Raw genomic sequence first — 20659 nt, 5'->3', positions numbered from 1 at the left:
GTCTGAGAACAGCCAAGCAAGGGGGCATCTTGGGAGTCGTAGTTTTACTCCAGCTGGAGTGCCGGAGGTTAGCCATCACAGACCTAAACCATCGTTCCCCAGCAATAGCGCCCTGAACCTGTGGTGTTTCACAGCCTGATCTGTACAGCGTCTCACTTATCACTTTCAGGTGAAGAGTATATTTTCTGTCATGAAAAGCTCCATGGAGGAAGTTGACAGGTACAGCAGCCACTTTACCAAGTTCTGCACCATGGTGGAAGCCGCTGAGAATGTGAAGGTGAAGATCAGCAGCGCCAAGGTCGAGCTGTCTCCAGATGACTATAGAGGTATCCTGGCCACGGTCAGAGGCTTCATCCAGGAATGTCAGCACATGGACGTCGAGAGGAGAGTTCTCAATATCAAAGTGAGAAGCCTGGACCTTCAGACAGAGTGTCTACAGCATCTCCAAGAAGTTGTAGACATCATTCACAGGTCCCTGCCAGCCATGGCCTACACCAAGAACAGCCAGCTTCTGGAAGTAAGTCAAGCATTTTCTAATTATTTGTTCAGGAATATGCATTCTTAAAGAGACACTTACATCCATTTATTTTGGTTGGTTGGATGGTTTCCTGGATATGTATTCTTCTTCCTGTCCTAGCTCTTTGACCTGCTTATTCTTTTGGACTTTTAGTACGGCAGAAAGTTTTACTTAACGCTCTAAGTCAGACCATTACTGCACAGAGCGACCCCTTCCCCCCTGTAGTGACTCCATGAGAACATCACACATTACACCAATCCATGCAATGCTGTTCTGTGGGCATCTATATCTAGGCCTAACAAGAGAACAATAGAGCGATCATGGACCCACTGTGCCAACCAACTGGTTTGATGTTGGTCTAGTCCTAAGGATGTTATCCTGGCAGTCCCCGGTTTTCAACCTTTAACTCTTGCACAGGGATCTGGTCATCGCTGCAGGGAAGCCACCAGGCCGCTACCTCTTGAAATAGTCTGGTGTAGTTAACTGCTGACCCACGGGGGTCAGAGACACCGATGCAAGCATCAAGGGATCAAGCAGTACTCAGAGTCAGGAAACAGGCAGAGGTCAGGACAAGCAGAGTTTGTGCAAATCCGTAATTAAAGGGACTCTGTCACCAAGAAATACGCCTCCGGCTCTCCCTCAGTCCCCCCTCCTTCTTTTCTAAGATCCCGCGCGTGCGCACAGGCCTGTGCCTGATGCGCCCGTGCAGACTTTTAGATTCAGCCTCATTGAGCGAAGTGCGCATGCGCACTTCGCTCAACCTCCCGATAACGCGAACACTGCCGCACGCGCGGGATCTTAGAAAAGAAGGAGGGGGGACTGAGGGAGAGCCGGAGGCGTATTTCTTGATATTCAGGCGGCGCAAATTCAGAGCAGAGGAGGAGCTGGGCACCAACGGCGGCGGGCGGCATGTTCAGACCAGGAGAAACGCCCTGGGCACCTTATCTACATGACTGACAGGTTAGTTAAAAGGTTTTTTTATCAAAACGAGCCTGCGGATTTCGCTTATAACAACACCTTAGTAATCACAAGGGCTCCATGGACAGAACAATAGTTTTAAAAGTGGGGGTTAGAAAGTGGTGACAGTGTCCCTTTAAGTCCAGAGGTCAGGGCAGGCGGCTCAGGGTCAGTATGTTGAACTTGCATGATTCGGGTCAGGCGGCAATGGGTTAGAATCTGGAAATCGGGCAGAAGTCGTTACATGGACAGACAAATGGGCTATAGCTCTTTTGCAGGGTCTAGCAAGCTAGAGAAAACTATCGCTCAGGCACGTCTTCCTTCGGAAAGCTGCCTTTGTTACCTACAGTTGTCCAACCATTGGCTGGAGAAGATTGGCGTGATGTGCGCTGGCCCTATTAGAGCCGAGGGGGGTATGTGCTACGGGAAACAGGAAGAGGCCAGGCAGATGCCTCCAGCAGGGGACGCTGAACTCTGGTGTGTAGCTATAGCCTTTAAGAGGCTGGTTTATTTTGGAGACCATAAGCAAAACCAGTGACATTTTGGCACACAGGCCTTCCTCCGCACAGCTGGCACCTTGATCTCCAGTTTGAATCAAGCTTACTGCAGATGCGTCACGTCCCATTGAGGCAATGCAATTTTGTGGAAGAAGAAGCCACAGTGGAGTCAAACCCCACAAGATAATCCTCCAGCCTTTATGCAGATTTCTCTCACTTTAAAAGAGTATTCCCGCTGGTAAAAGTTATCCCCTATCCACAGGATAAGGGTTAACTATTAGATCGATGGGGGTCCTACTGCTGGGACCCCCATTGATCACGAGAGCAGTGGCTCCATACCCCCCGCAGCTCCCCTGAAATGACAGTAGCACGTGGCCGCTCCATTCATTTCTATTGGAGTTCCGGAGATAGGTGAGCGCTGTACTCGGCTATCTCCAGAACCCCCATAGAAACTAACGGAGCGGCTGCAGGCATGTGCGACTGGCCGCTCCGGTCATTTCAGGGGGACAGCGGGAGGTACAGGGCCCCCCATTGACGTGATCGGTGGGGCTCCCAGTGGTAGGACCCCCAGTGATCTAATATTTCAAATAATTTAGACAGCACTCCAGTATGCGGTTAATGCTTTTTATTTGCCGGACATAAGGGTCCTTTTTTAGGAACTGAGGCAACGTTTCGGGCAAAAACACATGCCCTTCATCAGGCTAGTTGCGTGCATGGATGCATGGAGGGCCAGTGATCTAATAGTTATCCCCTAATTTCATTAGAAATTTCTAAAGTGATTTAGCTAAAGTGATCATTGGGTGTCCGACTCCCGGCACACCCACGTTCAGCTGTTTGAGAGCACCGTGGCCTCTTACTAGGCCAGTGACGTCACGTTCATCAGTCATGTGGCCTAGGCTCAGCTCAGTCCTATTCAAGCGAGTGGGGCTGAGCTGTAATACCAAGTACAACCACTATCCAATGGATGGCGCTGTGCTTGGTAAGCTTCAAGGAGGCAAATCGCTCACCAGAATGCAGCGGGGCCCCCTCAAACAGATCGTAAGTTCATCAGAAATCTGGGACGTTGTGCATTCGGCATTGTCTGGGAGTGATTGACGCACATGTACTGAGAAACCCGATGGGGGAGGGGGACCTATACTCAGTTCTGCAATGGGTGCTCCCCTGCTAATACCAGTTCCTTCAGTAGCTATTGAATGACTGGTGCAATCATGTACAAAGCAGAGCAGATTCAATACCGTCAATTAGCCGAAGGAATTACGTCGTCTATATACCGGCTGATCGCCGGCTGGAAGGAACTGTCACCGCGCGGCAGGAGCCAATTGTCCTAAAGATTTCCTAGTAATTGTGCGGAGAATTGACCTTTATGATTTCTTTTAATAGAAATAGAGACATTTACAAAATTTTATAAAAAATTCCACGAGATGTAATGCCAAAGCCGATGGGGACCTTTCATCAGATCCCGCTGATCAGCCGACCTAAATACTCTGCTAACTTCTCGGAGCCTCAGCCGACGGGAGAGCGGCTCTCCGAGGGCAGATAAAGTTTCTTAAGTGTTTCCGATAAAGCGGCTTCTGATGGTGAAGTAGTCCTCTCCTGCAGTGCTCCTGTAGCGTAATGTCCATGGCGGCTGATCACAAAACACGCGTATTACATCTGTCGGGGCGCATATATCAGCACGGCTCACGTCACCGCCCGCAGTGTCCCCATAGTCAGCAACATACAGAAGACCAGTTGCTTAAGACAATCAACCCCACGATCCCCGGGCATCAAGGAATGATACGTTTCCCCTAGATGATTGCAGGGAGGAGTGACCGGCAGCATAAAACTGCCTGCTGCATCCGCTTCTTTTTAAAGGGCATCTGTCAGCAGTTTTGCACCATGTGCGCTTGGCAGCTGAAGGCATCTGTGTTGGTCCCATGTTCATATGTGACCGCATTGCTGAGAAAATGTATAGTTTAGTATATGCAAATGAGCCTCTAGGAGCAACGTGGGCGTTGCCCTTACACTTAGAGGCTCTGCTCTCTCTGCAACTGCTGCACCCTCTGCACTTTGATTGACAGGGCTGGGCAGGATGACATTTTCACTGCCCGGCCCTGTCAATCAAAGTGTAGATGCATTCTGTGTTCTGTCCACTTTTGCAGACCCATTGACTTTAATGGGTCCGTGGTCCGCATTGTGCATCTTTTTGCGGAACAGACATACAGATGACAAAAACACGCGGATGATCCGTGTGCTTTCCAAATCCGTATGTCCGTTCCGCAAAAAGACAGAACCTGTCCTATACTTGGCCGCAAAAAGCGGACCCATTGAAGTCTACGGGTCCACGAAAAATGCGGATGCAACACGCACTGTATCCGTATTTTACGGATCCACAATTTGTGGACGGTCGTGTGCGTGAGCCGTCTGGCCATCCTGGTGATCCTGTTATAGACTTGCGTCATACACGCCTGAGGTGGCAGGAAGGAGGACAGCAGCCTCCTGAACCAATATTGAGACACTAGGGGGGGCTACTTCAGACGCTCTGTAGCTAAGATGACAGCTCTGCACTGGAGCTCAGCCAAAAAGAAGCCAAGCAGCAAGATCTGCGAAAAATTAAAAGCTAGTAACCCTCTTCTGCAGGTACTGACTTATATAACTTATGACTGGACAGTCACTTGAAGTCTAAACCCCTCTATTTCCTTACAGCACCAGGGTTCTCTTAAATGAGCTCCCCCTAGTGGTGGCTTCTTGCAAACAGAATTTCATTATTTAACGCTATGGCTCTGGGAATCGCTCCACTCGCCGGTCCAGCATCGCAGACAGTTCTCCTGAGGACAAATGATTTAAAATTCTTATGAATACTTAAGAAATCATTGTGTCCTTCATCATGTCGGCAATCTCTTCACAAGTGGCTAATTCTGGGTTGCGCTGCACAAGTTGCGATCCGTCTCTCGGAGTGACTCATATTTAATAAGGGAGAAAAAGTACTCGGCAGCTGCGTTCATTTAGCTGATTTGCGGCCTATATTGAGCGCATTAACATATGTTGTAGGGTTTTGGATTCACGGGGCCATGAATAATGCATCCGGTACATAATCAGGGATTGCCATGAAGAGTTCAACCTATGTAGTTCTGTCTATACCGGATGGACGCCTACAGATACCGTATCCCATTCATATCTACAAATACAGTATTGTATATTCGCAGCTGTGTTGTCCGTTTGGTCAGCGTGGAATTATTATATTTTTTTTTTGGGCGGACCCATCAATTGGTCCGTGATCCGAAATTTTGCAGACATATTCTAGTATTTTGCGGAAGGGACTTACAGATCTGCAAAAGGATAGAACATGTCCTGGACTTGCGGACAGCAAAATGCATATGGCCGTGTGCATGAGGCCTAAGGGAGGCAGATGTCAGTAGAAGGTACGGCACACGGCACCAGGGGTGCACCACCAATGAGGCCAGGTGAGGCGATCAAGCAGCACCAGGTAGGGGCAAGAGGGGGGCAATGAGCACTTGCATTGTGGCAAAGGGGTTAGGTTAAAAAATTGGCATTGGCGGGCGGGGGGCACCGTTTCAGTTTTCGCCTCAGGCAGCAAAAAGACTAGATGCTATAACGTTACCAACTGGAGAACCCCTTTAAGGGGTTAAATAGCGTCTTGCTTGACTTTCCTCTTCTCTTTCAGGTCATACATACATTTCTACAGAGACTGAACAGGAGGCTGACCCACGTGGAAGAGTTTGTGGAGCACCTGACGTTTCTCGGACAGATCTCCTCCGAGCTGCCATCCCTGGAGCGACAGTACACTACCGTCATCCAGCTGTACGCCGTCGCCAGAGACTACGGCATCAGTGTTCCTTCAGAGGAAACCGCTCTCTATCAAAGTCTTATTCCCAGCTTCCAGCAGCTGAAATCAGCCGTTCTGTTCTGCGAAGCTAAAAAGGATGAAGACATTGTTAAATTCAGCGGGGATTTGGACAAGTACATCTCAGACCTGCACTTTCACTTAATGGAGTTCAAGATCAAAGTAGGTTTTCCTCTTACTCGCGCGTTTCTGTGTCTTTCGCTGCGCAGCGTGACTCTAGTTTTGCAGTTCTTTTTGGAAATCTTAAGCGTCCTCCTTAAGCAGATTACCGCCTCAAAGTTGTAAGTAGGATAATCAAGTTTAGTAGAACGCAAGAAGTTACCAGCGCCAAAGTTATCAGGTTTAGGGAAACTTTACACTGCGAAGTGGGGCATGGAGTTGGAGGTCTGTCATGGTCGGTGGAGAGCCACTCATTCATGGGCGCAAGGTGTTGAATGGTTCATGAACATGTGCACTGAAGAGGGTCCATCCAGGGACAGCGGTCACCTGGGTGTATTACATGAGCGCCGCGTGTTATGTCCGTGACTAGCGACGAGCAAATTCGTTTTCGGTTCGTGTTGTGGTATTTACTGAATTGCATTATGGACTCCATTACCACGGACCGTAACGCAGTTCCATGACGGAAAGGCATTCCGTTATTCATTCCGTCATAATAGAAGTCTATGGGCTGCAAAACCGTTCCGTTTCCGTTATGCAGGGGAGTCCAGTAAATACCACAACACGAACCGAAAATGAATTTCAAAATATATGAAATTCGCTCTTCCCTATCCATGAAAACGATTACTTCCACAGATCTTCTCTCGTACAATGGCCACACTCATTCCTATGTGTCTCAAGCTCTGTATAAAATATTCATTACTATCTCACCCCTCTATCTCTATGTAGGGTTTCAACCCAGTGCTTGTTACAGGACCTGTGCTTGGTATAGGTCCTGTGCTTGTTACAGGACCTGCGCTTGTTACAGGACCTGTGCTTGTTACAGGACCTGTGCTTGTTACAGGACCTGTGCTTGTTACAGGACCTGTGCTTGTTACAGGACCTGCGCTTGTTACAGGACCTGTGCTTGTTACAGGACCTGTGCTTGTTACAGGACCTGTGCTTGTTACAGGACCTGTGCTTGTTACAGGACCTGTGCTTGTTACAGGACCTGTGCTTGTTACAGGACCTGTGCTTGTTAACGGACCTGTGCTTGTTACGGGACCTGTGCTTGTTACGGGACCTGTGCTTGTTACGGGACCTGTGCTTGTTACAGGTCCTGTGCTTGTTACAGGTCCTGTGCTTGTTGCAGGTCCTGTGCTTGTTATATGTCCTGTGCTTGTTATATGTCCTGTGCTTGTTACAGGTCCTGTGCTTGTTATATGTCCTGTGCTTGTTATATGTCCTGTGCTTGTTATATGTCCTGTGCTTGTTATATGTCCTGTGCTTGTTACAGGACCTGCGCTTGTTACAGGTCCTGTGCTTGTTACAGGTCCTGTGCTTGTTACAGGTCCTGTGCTTGTTACAGGTCCTGTGCTTGTTACAGGTCCTGTGCTTGTTACAGGTCCTGTGCTTGTTACAGGTCCTGTGCTTGTTACAGGACCTGTGCTTGTTATATGTCCTGTGCTTGTTATATGTCCTGTGCTTGTTATATGTCCTGTGCTTGTTATAGGAGCTGCGCTTGTTACAGGACCTGCGCTTGTTACAGGACCTGCGCTTGTTACAGGAGCTGCGCTTGTTACAGGAGCTGCGCTTGTTACAGGTCCTGTGCTTGTTACAGGACCTGTGCTTGTTATATGTCCTGTGCTTGTTACAGGTCCTGTGCTTGTTACAGGTCCTGTGCTTGTTATATGTCCTGTGCTTGTTATATGTCCTGTGCTTGTTATATGTCCTGTGCTTGTTATATGTCCTGTGCTTGTTATATGTCCTGTGCTTGTTATAGGTCCTGTGCTTGGTATAGTACCTGTGCTTGTTACAGGACCTGTGCTTGTTACAGGACCTGTGCTTGTTATATGTCCTGTGCTTGTTACAGGACCTGTGCTTGTTATATGTCCTGTGCTTGTTATAGGTCCTGTGCTTGGTATAGTACCTGTGCTTGTTATATGTCCTGTGCTTGTTATAGGTCCTGTGCTTGTTATAGGTCCTGTGCTTGTTATAGGTCCTGTGCTTGTTATAGGACCTGTGCTTGTTATAGGACCTGTGCTTGTTATAGGACCTGTGCTTGTTACAGGTCCTGTGCTTTTTACAGAACCTGTGCTTTTTACAGAACCTGTGCTTTTTACAGAACCTGTGCTTTTTACAGAACCTGTGCTTTTTACAGAACCTGTGCTTTTTACAGAACCTGTGCTTTTTACAGAACCTGTGCTTGTTATATGACCTGTGCTTGTTATATGACCTGTGCTTGTTATATGACCTGTGCTTGTTACAGCTTCTGCAAGTACTTTATCCTATTTTTCCATTAGAAATGATAAATCCTCTTCCTTTTCTAACCTTAGTCTAAGAACGAGCACAATAGTGGTCTGTAATTGAGGAGATCGTGTTCATGTTACCTTACAGCGTGTACACGGTTAGAAAAAAGTAGACAAGCAGCTGACCCTCCCACGGGCTGACAAAAGCAGCTGCATAAAACTTCTGTAAAGTTGAATAAATGCAGCGATTATTAGTGACCCACATCTGAGCATATTGAGAAACTTGCACTACTTTAATTCTTCTTTAATTGAAACGAAAGGGTAACTCCACCTTGGGACATGTTTTTCAAGAAGCTTGGATTTGCTACAATTTTGTACTAGTTAAAAGTTATTATGTGATAATTGATGATGTATTGTATGCAGGTGACAAATCCAATACTTCTAGAAGCTGACACGTTTCCGCTGGAAGCCAACGAGGTCATCATCAACCTTTTAGAAGAGTTCGAGGTCATCGCCAACAAGGCTCGATGTTACTCCAGTTATCAGGAACGGTTTGGTAGCTCAATGACTCAGATGAAGGTCAGGTTATTGGATGTCCTAATGGTACAGAAGAGTACCGGGAGCGCCATCACCACCGAGATTCTCAATGGCGAGCTCTCCGAGATCGAATGTGACTTGGGTTTGAGGAAGCTTCTTTGGGAGGCCAAGGAGGAATGGTGGATATTGTCCACAAAGTGGAGGCAAACCTCATTCGAGAACCTTAACGTGGATTTCATTCAGCGAGACGTGAACAGATTCAGCCATACGTTGTTTGTGCTTGAGAAAGGTAATGGACATTATGGCATATTAGATCCTGGAAGGATATTCTGGTTCCCCATTCTGACCTGTTGTTTTTTTCATTTTTATGTCATTCATTTAGGATTGCCACCAAATGAGGTTGTGATGGGTTTGAAACAATCCATTACAGATTTTAAGCAGAGTTTACCCATTGTGGTGGCTCTACGAAATCCTTGTCTTCATGCCAGGCATTGGGAAGTTATACACTTCACTATTGGGCGGATGATAACCAAAGATAAGAATTTCACCTTGGGAAACCTTCTGGAACTTAGGGTTAGTAGTGCAGTACCCCAGACCTGGTGGTATCTGCTAATGTTTATTATGTACTGGTTTGTATTTTCTTATGTTTGGCCAATCATTCCAGCTAGAGAAGGTATGGTTAGCAGGAACAGGGCTAACCACCCTCTTCATTCCCTCTTGGTAGGAGTGGGCTAGTCCTGCTTCCTGCCAGGAGGGGAAGTTTCAAGTAGATAGTGAAGGGGGAGGAGGCACATGCCAGAGCTCCTGTTCTCCTGGTAGACTATCACTCCAGAGAGATCTGCAGAGTCCAGAACACAGCTTCCAGAAATCATTACTGTGGCAAGACAGCAGAGTGATCAGCGAAATCACAGCTTTACAGACACTGCTGCAGGTGAGGGACTACAGATCAGCCATCCATCACCTAGCTAACAACCAGACTAGACCAACATTCAGCTTGGACGTAGAAAATAGTGTCAATGTAAGACTGCTCAGAAGCTGTCTTACATTTAGAAGCGGCGGTGGATACGCCGAAGTTATGTAGAGGCCGGCGCCTAAAATGCTGGTATTAATAAATGTGCCTCACTATTTGTATCTTCTCTACACAGGGTTTGGGCTGATTCCCGCGAACATACTGGCTCAGTACCCATATTGCGGACCCCAATGCACGGACACCGGCTGTATGCACTCCGTGGTGCGGTTGCGGACCCATTGACTTGAATGGGTCTGCAACATACGGTCAAAATGAGAACATGTTTTATCTTTTTGCGGTGCAAAGGCACGGATGGGAAGCTTCTATGGGCTTCCGATCCTTGCCTCCGCTCCGCAAAAGATAGGTGAAGTTGTATCTTCAGTTGTTTGTTGCAGATCGCAGACCCATGCAAGTCACTGAGGCCGCATCTGCACCACAAAGGTTTTTTTTTCTAGTGCTTTTGAGTTGTTTTGCAGGTTTTTTTTGTTTTTTTTTCTACCATTTTTTTCTTCATTTTGGTTTAGTTAAGAGCGCCGGATATTGCTTGGAAGTGTATTGGAAATATTGAGGTGTGTTTGTGTCAGCAGTCCCCCCCTCCCCCTCATTGCCTGGTGTTTTTCTCATAGAGACCTACAGGCATTTTTGTTTTCTTTGGTGCTTCAAAAAAATGCATATGCAATGTTTCTTAATGGCATTTTTTTTACCAATGCTTTTTCCCATAAGTGACATTACAGAGGGGGACACACTTTCCCCCCAAAAAAACGTTATTAAAAATGACTCCAGAACAAAATTTTAGGGACTGTTTACTGTGTCTAGCATCCTACTGAAAAGGACACTGTGCCTTGCATCCATCTGAAAAGGAGGAATGATGTGCGTTCCTGTCTGTGAGCTGTTTCCAGCCATTTCCAGCAGCATTATCTGTAGCGGTTTCAGCAATGCTGATAGCAGCTGTCAGAGCCCTCACAAGGATCCTCCCAAATGTCCTTTTCAGCTGCATGCCAGGCATAGTATGCCCCTAGCTCTGGTTCTTGGATATATCTATTTCTAGTCGTCCCCGAGTCTTTATGGAAGGACCATTGTGTGAGGTCAAAGGAGGCAGTAAGAGATATAGGAATTTGGAGGCAGCCGAGTGGCTTGTGTCACTAGAGATGTTGAAGTCGCCCATGATGATGGTGGGGATGTCTGCGGGGAGGAAATGTACGAGCCAGGTATTGAGCGGCACAGTGCACTGGTCCACTTGCTAGGTGCACCCATTAAACAGTGTAGGGATCTACATAGAATTCCCTAAGGATACAGTAAGAACTAAGCTGCTGAGATTGCATTAGTAAAAATAGGTATTAATTCTAGGGTAGGAAACTCTGCTTTTAATGAAATATGTCCAATTTTTTGCAATAATAATAATAAAATCTCTACCAGGGGAAAAAGTAATTGCGATAAAATTAACGGAGCTCGTCAGGGGTTCACGGACACTAATTTGGCGACTCCGGCCTGAGGCAACACAAGATTTTTAGGTGTGAAATTCAATCTTCTATTTTCCACAATTCTCTATAGAGAGAGGAGCAATAATATTTCTGGAATAATAATCGGATTCTAATAACGTCGGGGGCCTACTTCTGGACTGGAAATGAGCAGGAGTCTCCGTTTGTAGGATGAGCAGGAAATTAGTCATTAGAGCTGTGACGGATGGTGAAAGCGGCCGCGTAACGAGCACTTCTGGGCGTCCTGGAGGAGGAATAGCAATGATTTCCGATGTTCTCAGCATCAGGATTCTGCACAGAAAATGCTGGCTGTAGCCTAAACTTGTGTGCCCAATTTTGGGGTAAAATGTGTCCCACGCTCTAGTATTTTAAAGGGATGATCCCATGATTAATGTAAAAAATGAGTATTGGACACAATCTAGCACATGACAACCTGTTTCTAACAAAGCCAGAACCGGCCCTGTACCTCACATGGATCCAGAGATTTATTTCAGGGGGCGGGTCCTTTCTGCTGCAGCTCTCTCCCCATCAGAGCTCAGGGGTGTGTGTCCTTTCGGCTGCAGCGCTCTCCCTATCAGAGCTTAGGGGTGTGTGTCCTTTCGGCTGCAGCGCTCTCCCTATCAGAGCTCAGGGGTGTGTCCTTTCTGCTGCAGCTCTCTCCCTATCAGAGCTCAGGGGGTGTGTCCTTTCGGCTGCAGTGCTCTCCCTATCAGAGCTCAGGGGTGTGTGTCCTTTCTGCTGCAGCTCTCTCCCTATCAGAGCTCAGGGGGTGTGTCCTTTCTGCTGCCGCTCTTTCCCGATCAGAGCTCAGGGGGTGTGTCCTTTCTGCTGCAGCTCTCTCCCTATTCATTGCTCCATTTCCTCTGCTATTTATTTCAAGCTGGTAGCTCAGGGGCGTGTCCTTTCCCAAGAGGGCGTGCCCTGTCTGCTGCCTCTGGTGGCAGTTGAAGAATGAAACTGAGCTTCTTTGTCCATCAGTACAGAGAAATTAGAAAAAGAGCAAGCAGCAGGTGGCGCTATACAGATAGATTTCAGTGAATATACAAAAGTATACAGATCCCTGTGCTGGTGTGAGAAATGTAGAATATTTTTTGTGGGAGAACCCCTTTAAAGCCTGAAGTGGCGCAATCGGCACGTATAGTGAAAAGTTCATTATTTGTCTAATTATGTAAATTGATGGAAACCCTGTTTTAAAGTTTGCCTGCTGCTTTGTATCTGAGCACCCCTACTTATAGGGCATCTGTCAGCAGTTCTGTACCTATGACACCGGCTGACCTGTTCCATGTGCGCTGAAGGCATCCGTTTTGGTCCCATGTTCCTATGTGCCCTCATTGCTGAGAAAAATGATGTTTTAATATATGCAAATGAGCCTCTGGGAGCAACGGGGGCGTTACCGTTACACCTAGAGGCTCTGCTCTCTCTGCAACTGCCGCACCCTCTGCACTTTGATTGACAGGACCAGGCAGTGAAAACATGATCACACCTGGACCTGTCAAAGTGCAGAGGGCGCGGCAGTTGCAGAGAGAGCGGAGCCTCTAGGTGTAACGGTAACGCCCCCGTTGCTCCCAGAGGCTCATTTGCATATATTAAAACATAATTTTTCTCAGCAATGAGGGCACATAGGAACATGGGACCAACACAGATGCCTTCAGCTGCCAAGTGCACATGTAACAGGTCAGCCAGTGTCATAGGGACAAAACTGCTGACAGATGCCCTTTATGTTTGAGGCACGCTCCCTGTTTTTAACTCTTTATGTTTCTTCTCAGATATTTCAGCACAAAGATAAAATCATTGACATCTCGACGACTGCAACAAACGAGGCGACTCTGGAGGGAATGCTGAGCAAAGTCATCGGTTTATGGAGTAAAACGGACTTCAAGTTAACGCCGCACAAGTCTGAGATTTCCGAAATCCTGATTATTGCAACGGCAGAAGACATAACGGCTCAGCTGGAGGAATGTCAGGTCATCCTCGCCACGGTGAAGGGCTCACGCTACTGCGCGCCTATTAAGGTGACATTTGGATTTGATACTGTGCAAAATTTCATGTAGAAATGTAAAACAACTCAATTTCTCATTCCTTTTGTGCATGTTCCTTTAAGACTTAAAGGGCCCCTAAATGTAAAAAAAAAAAAAAAAAAACAGCAACCTTTCAATATTTGTTCCAGGAATCATGTTTCCACCTTCTTTCCTCAGATCATTCCTTAGAGACCAGGTCTCTTGAGCTCAGGGGCTGTGTCCTTTCTTTTGCAGCTCTCTCCCTATCGCAGCTCAGGGGGTGTGTCCTTTCTTTTGCAGCTCTCTCCCTATCGCAGCTCAGAGGGTGTGTCCTTTCTTTTGCAGCTCTCTCCCTATCGCAGCTCAGGGGGTGTGTCCTTTCTTTTGCAGCTCTCTCCCTATCGCAGCTCAGGGGGTGTGTCCTTTCTTTTGCAGCTCTCTCCCTATCGCAGCTCAGGGGGTGTGTCCTTTCTTTTGCATCTCTCTCCCTATCACAGCTCAGGGGGTGTGTCCTTTCTTTTGCAGCTCTCTCCCTATCACAGCTCAGGGGGTGTGTCTTTTCTTTTGCAGCTCTCTCCCTATCACAGCTCAGGGGGTGTGTCCTTTCTTTTGCAGCTCTCTCCCTATTACAGCTCAGGGGGTGTGTCCTTTCTTTTGCAGCTCTCTCCCTATCACAGCTCGGGGGGTGTGTCCTTTCTTTTGCAGCTCTCTCCCTATCACAGCTCGGGGGGGGTGTCCTTTCTTTTGCAGCTCTCTCCCTATCACAGCTCGGGGGGCAGGTCCATTCCTCTGCAGCTCTCTCCCTGTAACTCCCTCAGCTTCTAGCAGATGATACAGCTGGTGGCAGTTGAAGATTTAAACTGAGCATGTGCGACCTCTTCAGTGAGGTGGATGGAGATTTATGTAGAAATGTGAAACAACTCAATTTCTCATTCCTTTTGTGCATGTTCCTTTAAGACTTAAAGGGCCCCTAAATGTAAAAAAAAAAAAAAAAAACAGCAACCTTTCAATATTTGTTCCAGGAATCATGTTTCCACCTTCTTTCCTCAGATCATTCCTTAGAGACCAGGTCTCTTGAGCTCAGGGGCTGTGTCCTTTCTTTTGCAGCTCTCTCCCTATCGCAGCTCAGGGGGTGTGTCCTTTCTTTTGCAGCTCTCTCCCTATCGCAGCTCAGGGGGTGTGTCCTTTCTTTTGCAGCTCTCTCCCTATCGCAGCTCAGGGGGTGTGTCCTTTCTTTTGCAGCTCTCTCCCTATCGCAGCTCAGGGGGTGTGTCCTTTCTTTTGCAGCTCTCTCCCTATCGCAGCTCAGGGGCTGTGTCCTTTCTTTTGCAGCTCTCTCCCTATCACAGCTCAGGGGGTGTGTCCTTTCTTTTGCAGCTCTCTCCCTATCACAGCTCAGGGGGTGTGTCTTTTCTTTTGCAGCTCTCTCCCTATCACAGCTCAGGGGGTGTGTCCTTTCTTTTGCAGCTCTCTCCCTATTACAGCTCAGGGGGTGTGGCCTTTCTTTTGCAGCTCTCTCCCTATCACAGCTCAGGGGGTGTGTCCTTTCTTTTGCAGCTCTCTCCCTATTACAGCTCAGGGGGTGTGTCCTTTCTTTTGCAGCTCTCTCCCTATCACAGCTCGGGGGGCAGGTCCATTCCTCTGCAGCTCTCCCCCTATCACAGCTCGGGGGGCAGGTCCATTCCTCTGCAGCTCTCTCCCTATCACAGCTCAGGGGGTGTGTCTTTTCTTTTGCAGCTCTCTCCCTATCACAGCTCAGGGGGTGTGTCTTTTCTTTTGCAGCTCTCTCCCTATCACAGCTCAGGGGGTGTGTCCTTTCTTTTGCAGCTCTCTCCCTATCGCAGCTCAGGGGGTGTGTCCTTTCTTTTGCAGCTCTCTCCCTATCGCAGCTCAGGGGGTGTGTCTTTTCTTTTGCAGCTCTCTCCCTATCACAGCTCAGGGGGTGTGTCCTTTCTTTTGCAGCTCTTTCCCTATCACAGCTCAGGGGGTGTGTCTTTTCTTTTGCAGCTCTCTCCCTATCACAGCTCAGGGGGTGTGTCCTTTCTTTTGCAGCTCTCTCCCTATCGCAGCTCAGGGGGTGTGTCCTTTCTTTTGCAGCTCTCTCCCTATCGCAGCTCAGGGGGTGTGTCCTTTCTTTTGCAGCTCTCTCCCTATCACAGCTCAGGGGGTGTGTCCTTTCTTTTGCAGCTCTCTCCCTATCACAGCTCGGGGGGCAGGTCCATTCCTCTGCAGCTCTCTCCCTGTAACTCCCTCAGCTTCTAGCAGATGATACGGCTGGTGGCAGTTGAAGATTTAAACTGAGTGAGGTGGATGGAGAAATAAGATAAAGAGCAAACAGCAGGTGGCGCTGTACAGATATATTTTCTTGAATAACTCAGCGGCTATACAAAATATATTTTTTTGTATAATATTTTTTATTTATAATGCATCACCTTACATAGCATTACTTTTGTACATTTACATAAAGGTGGAAATAAGATGCATTAAATTTTCAAGTATATACCAGAAACATAGATCAGGTACAATACATTTGGTATAAGCAGAGCATTACATTCCCTCCCTGACCCTCCCACCCCTCCCAAAAGGATGTCTGCTCCCGCTCCTCCCCTCCCGACTACAAAATCAGATGTATATAGTACACGTGGATATTGTCACTGCATAAGACCCCTGAGTTCTCACTTCTAATTTCCCTGAGCTCCCTGTCAATAACGCCGTAGAGTACCGCTCCGTGTATTTAAAAGATGACATAGCTCAGTGATATCCCCCCGTGGGATATGTTTTTCAGTGAAGATTTGCCACTTCTCCTTCTGTTGTTCCGTGTCAAGTTTGTCGATGTACATAAAATGAGACATCTGGGAAATCAAATCACTAATTTGGGGAGTATCCGGCTTTAACCAATTGTTTAAAAGACCACAAAGAGATATCAATAAGGCAACGTCGACTATCAATCTGGGACTGGAGGCCTCATCAAATATATGAAAGAGTAGCGTCTCGGGGTCGTGGCCTAGAGTGTCTCCCCACGTATCTCTGACCCATTTAGCGACTGCCTTCCAGAAGGTCTGGACATAGGTACATAACCACACACAATGCGGCAGATCTGCCCCTTCAATTCCACATTTCGGGCAAGCTGTCAGGTAACCCTTCACACTTGACCGTCTTGGAACATTGAATGCATAAATTGCTGAATGTATGAGGCGGAAGTGTGATTGATTCTCTCCACTTTTCGCAGGGCACTGCCTTACAAACTCTCATCCACCCCATCAAAACATCACTAGCTGGCACTGATATTTGTAGTTTTCTCCCCCATTTTTTGAACAGACCGGCCTCCACTTTTTTATCTACCGAATCTCTCATCATGTGGTATGTTTGCGAGATAGAATTCCTGGTGTCTCTGCGAGTCAATGAAATCGCCAACGCTTGGTTCGTGCATTCACTAGATACGTCCAACAACCTCTGCCTACAGAAGTGGATCATTTGTTGATGGGCCAGGAACGGAGAGTTCTCGAGGCCACATTTATTGCACGTTTCTGGGAACGTTAAGTATCGATTCTCAGAGATCTGAAGCATATCTAGAAATGTGTGGACTCCTCGATTTCTCCAGATCTTAAACATTTGGTTTTGTGCCCCTTGGGGGAAATTCCGGATGTCTCCAGAGTTCCACATTTCTGGATACCAGAAATGGTCTCCTAGCTAGCTTACGCACCTCCTTCCAAGCGACAGTCGTGTCTCTCAGTATAAGTGAGTGTTTTAGATGGGGTGGAAGTGCCTTTCTCCTAGTGTGTAGTAAGTTTACTAACAGCCATTTAGCTGATAATTGTTGTTCTAGAAGAGAGTTTGAGCAGTAATGAGTCCTGTGAACCCAATCCAGGCAGTGCCTGAAGAGACAGGTGTAACGGTCACGTCCACACACACACAGGGGGAAGGATAGTGACCACTGCGCTCCACCCTCACCCCTGGCCCTGCCTACTTGCCTCACGAGTCCTGATGACAGGGGACAACTGGACGACAGTCCCTTACTTAGGATATGTGCAGGGAAGACAGACAAGACAAAATACGGAACGTGAACGGACCGGGTCAGAACCAAGAGAGCTACGCAGTACAAAGGGTTAAGCAAAGAATGGTCAGGAGAAGCCGGGGTCAAATACCAGGAGAGTAGAGAAGTACCAGAGGAGTCCGCAAAGAGTAGTCAGGTGGGAGCCAAGGTCACAATACCAGGACGGATGCGCAGTATAGGAGGAGCAGGCAAAGGATCGTCAGGGAACAGGATCAGGTGAGTATTCAGTAGTCCAACAAATAGCCAGGAACCTAGAAATTAGCAGGCAACCTGTAGCCAGCAGGCCGCCTGTATTTATAGTGAGGGTCATGTGATGTGGCCAGCGTCACATGACCGACAGACCGACCAGTCGAGCACCGAGTGATCAGCTCGGCGCTCAAGGCAGACCTAGGAGCAGGGAGCCTCCCAGCTAGCAAAGCTGCCCTGGGAACGATGTCAAACACAGATCCTCACTCCCGAAGCTAAGCAGCAGGTCTGCGGCTGATGGGAGACCGAGTGCGCCTTCGGCATCCCGTTACAACAGGCAAGATTATAAAGCCGGAGGGTTTGGAATATTCAATCCCCCTCGGTGCCTGGGTAACATTAGTTTTGACAGGGCTACTCTAGGTTTCTTTCCTGACCATAAAACCGATGTGAACACCGACTGCAGGTCTCTAATGTCATTGTGTTTTAAAAGTAATGGCAATGTTTGCATGGGGTATAGAAGTTTCGGAAAACATATCATTTTAATGAGATGACATCTACCCGTTAATTTTTCCATCTCTCCAGATCTTTTTTGATAGCTTTAAACGATGGGATACAGTTCAGATTGTAGAGCGATTCAGGGGTTCTCCCTATTTTGATACCTAAATATTTAATATATGTATCAGCTATTATAATTTGACTGCAGGACTCCGGTAATTTAAGCTTGGGCGATGAAGCACCTAATGTGAGCAGCATGCACTTGTCAAGGTTTATTTTAAAGCCTGAGACCGGGCCGAAAGCGGTTAAAAGCTGTAACACTTTTTCAAGATGAGCAGATCGTCAGCAAAGAGCGACGTCCTTGCCTCTTGGTTCCCTATTTTTATACCCTGGAATATTTCTCCCTCCTCTAACAGTCTAATCAGAGGCTCTAAGGCCAGGTTGAACAAGAGCGGCGAAAGGGGGCAGCCCTGGCGCGTTCCCTTGGCCAACGGAAAGGGCGAGGACAAGAAACCAGGTGTCGAGATTCTAGCCTTGGGGTCACTATACAATGCTGAAATGAAAACTCTAAATGGGCCAAGGATTTGCATCCTATCCAACACCCTCTCCAGCCAGTCCCATCTCACGTTATCGAATGTCTTCTCCGCATCGAACGCCACCAAGGAGGGCGCAATAGATTTATCAGATTTCCAATTCACTGCATCTAGTACTGTGAGGACCTTGCGTATGTTGGTCACCGCTGCTCTGTCTCTGATGAATCCCGACTGAGATGAAGACACCAGATCGGGCATCACCAATGGAAGTCTATCTGCCATTATTTTAGCTATTAGTTTCAGATCGACATTGATAAGTGAGATGGGACGGTAGGAAGAAGGTAGCACAGCATCTCTACCGGGTTTGGGTATTAATTTGATATACACTACATTTATCTGACGAAGATAAGGGGGAACCCGTTGGGATACCATTGAAGACCTTCGTGAGTGGTTCCGCTACTTCCCCTCCCAATAGCTTGTAGAACTCTATTGAGTACCCGTCTGGGCCAGGTGCCTTGTGTAGCTTTGAGTTTTTTATAGCCCTCAGTACCTCTGACTCAGTGATTGGTAAATTTCAAGTTTTCTAGCTGGGCCTGAGACTTCGATGGAAGAGAGGTGCAATTCAGAAAAAACTCCGACATAGGGTCAGTTGAGCCTGGATTCTCGTACAGCTTGGCATAAAAGTCGCGTAAAACGGACACTATTCTCTCTGGGTTTTTGTGAATTTTGCCCCGGGAATCAGTTATAGATGTTATGTGGTGTTGTCGCCTAGAGTTTTTCACCAGTGACGCTAACAGCCTTCCTGCCTTGTTGCCCTCTTTGAAAAATTTAGCTGTTGAGCACGACATGTCCATCTTTGCCTTCCTCTCATACCACATCTCATATTTTTCCCTAGCTTCCCGCCATCTTAGTTTAGCCTGCTCTGAGGGTGAGGTCAGATACTCAGTATAGGCCGAGCGAAGCAGTCGGCTGTGACTTAACAATTCTAACGTTACTTTCTTTTTGAGCCCCCCACGTATAAGCCATTATTCGTCCTCTCAATACCGCCTTCGCTGCGTCCCAATAAATGGAAGGAGAATCTTGGTATGAGCTATTGTCTCCCTTAAATTCCCAATACCAGCCCCTAAGAAGGTCTGCGAAATTCTCATCCTGGTACAGGAATGAAGGAAAGCGCCATATTATGTCTGAACCCCTGGGCTGCTGTTCTGCTAAGTCTATGGATATGGGGGCGTGATCAGATATAATCGTGTATTTTGGTGTCTGTGATTCTTTTAGTCAAGTTACCAGAGATGAGAAGGTAGTCAATTCGCGACCAAGAGTCATGGGGGTGTGAATAGAACGTGAAGTCCCTGCTATCTGGATTCATAAGTCGCCAAGAGTCCGTCAATGCCGTATCCTCAAAAAAACGGCGCTAAAACCCCCTTAATCGTGTGTAATCGATCTCCATGTTTTAGTGAGGATTTCCTATCTTCCTTCGGAGAGGCTACGGCATTGAAGTCTCCCCCCACCAACTTGTTAACTGAGGCGTCTTTAACTATTAACCCAGCTAACTCCGTGAAGAAGGGTCTGTTATCTCCGTTGGGGCCATACACATTATAAATCACAAATCCCTAACGTGATTCTCGCAGAGCACGACCTCCCCTCGTCATCACATGACCAATCCAGGACACTCGAAGACAAGTTTTTATGCAATAAAATCATCACCCCAGCTTTGCGGTTCACCGCAGCAGATCCTACTACCCTGCCCACCCACATTTTCTCCATTCTGACATGGTCCTCCTCCTTCAAATGGGTCTCCTGTAGGAGGGCTATATCAGCGCGAAGATTTCTTAGGTGCCTGAGTATTTTGTTGCGCTTTTGACGAGAGCACAAGCCTTTAACGTTGCAGGAGACTATCCTCATGGAGGCTTCCTCTGGACAGTTGACTGGTAGTGAAAGTGAGGAGAGGCAGACATCCTAAAACTGATTGCATCGAATAAACTTCCCTTAATACCCTCTAGATAACAAAAAAGAAATAACCAATAAGTAACGATTGAGCTCTAGGCATTTTAGGTGGCCCTACAAGCCACATTTGAGCTCTCTGAGACTTCACTTTTTTCCCCATGTGGAAGCGAGCGATCATGATGTTATAAACGCTACGCTCCTCGACTATCTACAAACATCAGCTAAAA

General features: G+C 47.4%; 1 protein-coding gene across 1 annotated transcript in view; it reads left to right on the top strand.

Annotated features, from left to right (window-relative positions):
* DNAH14 (dynein axonemal heavy chain 14) overlaps positions 1-20659 on the top strand; it is a 176164-nt gene that overhangs the window by 36769 nt on the left and 118736 nt on the right. Inside the window, 5 exon segments of the mRNA XM_044291995.1 lie at positions 170-517; positions 5636-5977; positions 8623-9025; positions 9119-9309; positions 12990-13235. Coding sequence (XP_044147930.1) covers positions 170-517; positions 5636-5977; positions 8623-9025; positions 9119-9309; positions 12990-13235 — 1530 coding nt within the window.

This window comes from Bufo gargarizans, chromosome 4 (genome assembly GCF_014858855.1).
Source record: "Bufo gargarizans isolate SCDJY-AF-19 chromosome 4, ASM1485885v1, whole genome shotgun sequence".
In the NCBI taxonomy this organism is placed as follows: domain Eukaryota; kingdom Metazoa; phylum Chordata; class Amphibia; order Anura; family Bufonidae; genus Bufo; species Bufo gargarizans.
The sequence above is the reverse complement of the archived record's forward strand: the minus strand, read 5'-3'. Positions and strand labels throughout refer to the sequence as shown.